At 38.1% G+C, this 3,432-nt stretch overlaps 1 protein-coding gene across 1 annotated transcript; it reads left to right on the forward strand.

Annotated features, from left to right (window-relative positions):
* Positions 1-2,086: 2,086 nt before the first annotated feature.
* On the forward strand, positions 2,087-2,898 carry LOC105555866. Its single transcript, XM_012002907.1, has one exon. It carries the CDS (start codon positions 2,374-2,376, stop codon positions 2,896-2,898), a length of 525 nt encoding a protein of 174 aa, XP_011858297.1. The 5' UTR covers positions 2,087-2,373.
* The last annotated feature ends 534 nt before the right edge of the window (positions 2,899-3,432 follow it).

Raw genomic sequence — 3,432 nt, forward strand, 5'->3', positions numbered from 1 at the left:
GGTTTCTCGGTTCCAGAAATTGATCGTACATGCTTGATTAAAAACTTGTCTACTCGAAGATTCCGCTCATTATTTAAAATTAGGTGTTTTAATTCGCGAAAATATTCCTCGCTTCGCGATGAAGTTGCAGTGGTTCCATTTGATGTCAAAAAGCATGTCCAGAGAGTAAAATGCTTACAAATTCTTAAAAGATTATTCGCGAAATTTGGGCACCAATATGGATTTGGTGGGTCACCTGTTTGTGTGTATTTACAATCATCTTGAAATTTTTGTAAAAAAGTACTTAATTTTCCAGTTATATTGAAGTCGGCAGTTTCAAAGTCCAGATTTACTGTAGAATCATCTTCGGAATCACTATGAACTTCTGGATTCATTTCCTTGTCTATGATAGCGTCAATTTCTAGTTTGTCGTTTATTGATTTAAGGGGTCTTCCTAGTGTGACGGCTCAAAAAATCATGAAATTTTTTGCATAATCTTAAAGGTTAACTCTTTAAAAACATTATCCCAAATTATCCCGATTCGAAATATTAAGGAAGTTGTCAGCCTTAAACGTGAGCGGCGCGCAGGTAGAAATAAGCGCGCTCGGGGAGTAGAGAGGCAACCGTTGGACCGGTTTTGTATTATTTCTTTTGAATACAGTATGTTTCTAACCTTTGTGACGAGTAGACATACTAGACGTTAGCAAAGCAAAGAGAAAAATGGACAAGAAAAGCTTCAGATTTGGCACAGTGCGTCCATCAAGACAAAGAAAAAGATCATTCAAAGGAAATCGATATACACAGTGTATTCAAAAAGTTCCAGGACTGGTCGCACACAGATGAAACAACGCCATGTATTGACTCCTCTTTAATATCAAGCTTCTACATAGTCTCCCGCCAATTCGATACAACGCTTAGAACGAGTATTCAGGTCCATCATCGCCTTCTGGACGTCTCCACTAGAATACTGTTCAGTTCCTTTGTCACCGCCTTTTCAATCGCCTCTACTGACTCATATCGGTGTCCCTTCATCTTCAATTTTAGCTTGGGAAGCACAAAATAGTCTGGGGGGACAGATCAGGTGAGTACGCAGGGTGGTTGATGCTCACAACTTGCCTTTTCGTCAAAAACTCCTGTACAACAATGGACTTGTGAGCCGGTGCATTGTCGTGCAACAGCCACCACTCTCCGCTCTCCAACACTTTTGGTCTCACACGCCGCATTTGTTTTAAAAGTCGTTCCAAAACGTCTCTGTAGAATGTCCCAGTCACAATGGAGTTACTTTTTCAACATTTTCATCATTTCGACTCGAACGTGGACGACCTGATCTCTCGTCATCTTCCGTTGATTCTCTACCATTTCTGAACTTCGCAAACCACTCAAACACTCGCGAATGACTCATAGCATCGTCACCATACGCAGTCTCCATCATATCATACGTTTCTGTGGCCGATTTGCCCAATTTAAAACAAAATTTGATATTTGTTCGTTGCTCCATGTTTGTACGATGACACGAACACACTGAGACTCTTTGCGCAAATAAACATCTACAAGATAGAACTTGTCAGAACCGATTGCAGCTTCGTATGGACATTGCTAGAGATCGTTCCTACGTGATGCAATTTGTCCCGCAGTGATGGGGTCACTACTACTTTTTTAAGGACGGGAGTCCTGGAACTTTTTGAATACACTGTGTACTGTCGAGCAAGAAACAAGTTTTGCTAGTACATCGGCTCAAAAATTGCGCAAAACAGAATACAAAGAAATAAAAATCTATCAGTGATATCGAATTCTACAATTTGTTACAGTGTTTTCTCTAATAAGCGAGTTAGTTATGTGCAAAAAGTGTCAGAAAGATGTACAGTTTAGAGCAGTGAGTCCCCGAGGATTAGGATTTAAAATCGCTGTACAATGTGACTGTGATAATGTGGAGTACATAAATTCCTGCCCTCTCACAAAAAATTCATTCGAAATAAACCGTAGAAGTGTTTTTGTAATGCGTTTATTAGGAATAGGTATTGAAGGATTAAAATTATTTTGTGGATTTAATGGACTTAGCGAGTGATTTCTACAGTAACACTTATTATAGTTGCTTAGAAAATATACATACATACTGCATCGGAAGCCGTATACGAATTATTTACAAAATCTGCATTAAAAGAAGAAAAAGAAAGCACTTTGCAAAATGAAAATTCTGACCAATATTTAACAGTGTCTAGGGACGGTTCCTGGAAAAAGAGAGGATTTTCTTCATTATACGGCATTGTAACGCTCATCGGAAAATATAGCAACAAAGTTATAGATTTGATTGTGAAATCAAGTTATTCTAAAATATGTGAAACGTGGGAAAAAAAACTTGATGAGGAAGAATATGAAAATTGGAAAGAAGATCATATGAAAGACTGCTGTATAAACCACGAAGGATCATCAGGGAAAATAGAGGTGGATGGAGTGAAAGAAGTGTTCGGCCGATCAATAGAAAAGTATGGAGTAATGTATACGCGTTATATTGGCGACGGCGATACTAAAACGTTCAAAGGCATTATAGATTTTAATCCATACAACGTACCTGTTAAAAAATTGGAATGTGTACTGCATGTAAAAAAAAGAATGGGTTCGAGATTGAGAAGCGAGAAGAAAAAGCATAAAGGAATAGGAGGAAAAGGCTCAGGCAAATTAACGGATAAACTAATAAATGATTTAACAGCATACTATGGACTAGCAATAACAAGGCACATTGATTCTATAGAAGATATGAAAAACACCATTTGGGCTACGTATTTTCACAAATGCTCAACGGACAAAAATCCACAACATACATACTGCCCCGCTGGATTGACAAGCTGGTGCTCTTATCGCCGCGCTGAAGCCGAAGGAACACTAGCAAAATATAAACACGATTCGCCGCTCTCAGATTAAGTACAAGAAATAATCAAACCAATTTATGAATATTTATCTAAGGATGAATTATTAGAAAGATGTTTAGGAAGAAATACACAAAATGACAATGAAAGTTTCAACGGTCTTTTGTGGCATTTCGCTCCGAAACATTTGTATTGTGGCCTTAAAACAATTGAAATGTCTGCATATTTAGCCACAATAATATTTAACGAAGGCTATTTTTCTATTCTGAAAACATTGGAAGTAATGGGAATTGTAATTGGACCGATTGCGCAAAGTTTCGCTGAAAAGCGAGACGACACACGTTTAAGGATCGCCGAAAAACGGCACACCGCGGCGTCCAAGGAGGCCAGAATTTCCCGCAGAAATGCCAATTCGATCGCGAATCAATTTTATGAGAAAGAGGAAGGTGTCCTTTATGGTCCTGGAATAGCTGATTAGCTATATGATATTTTCAATTTTATATAGCATAAAACTGTACACATGAAACTTTAAACGCGTTTTTCTCGAAATGACATTTTTGCAAACGGTAACCACGATATCTTAAAAACT

The sequence above is a fragment of the Vollenhovia emeryi genome, unplaced genomic scaffold, assembly GCF_000949405.1.
Source record: "Vollenhovia emeryi isolate VEMERY1.0 unplaced genomic scaffold, V.emery_V1.0 DF940616.1, whole genome shotgun sequence".
NCBI classification, from domain to species: domain Eukaryota; kingdom Metazoa; phylum Arthropoda; class Insecta; order Hymenoptera; family Formicidae; genus Vollenhovia; species Vollenhovia emeryi.

Bases quoted from the DNA above. Each gene is read 5' to 3' on its own strand.
- LOC105555866 (XM_012002907.1), top strand. From the start codon at position 2,374: ATGAAAGACTGCTGTATAAACCACGAAGGATCATCAGGGAAAATAGAG.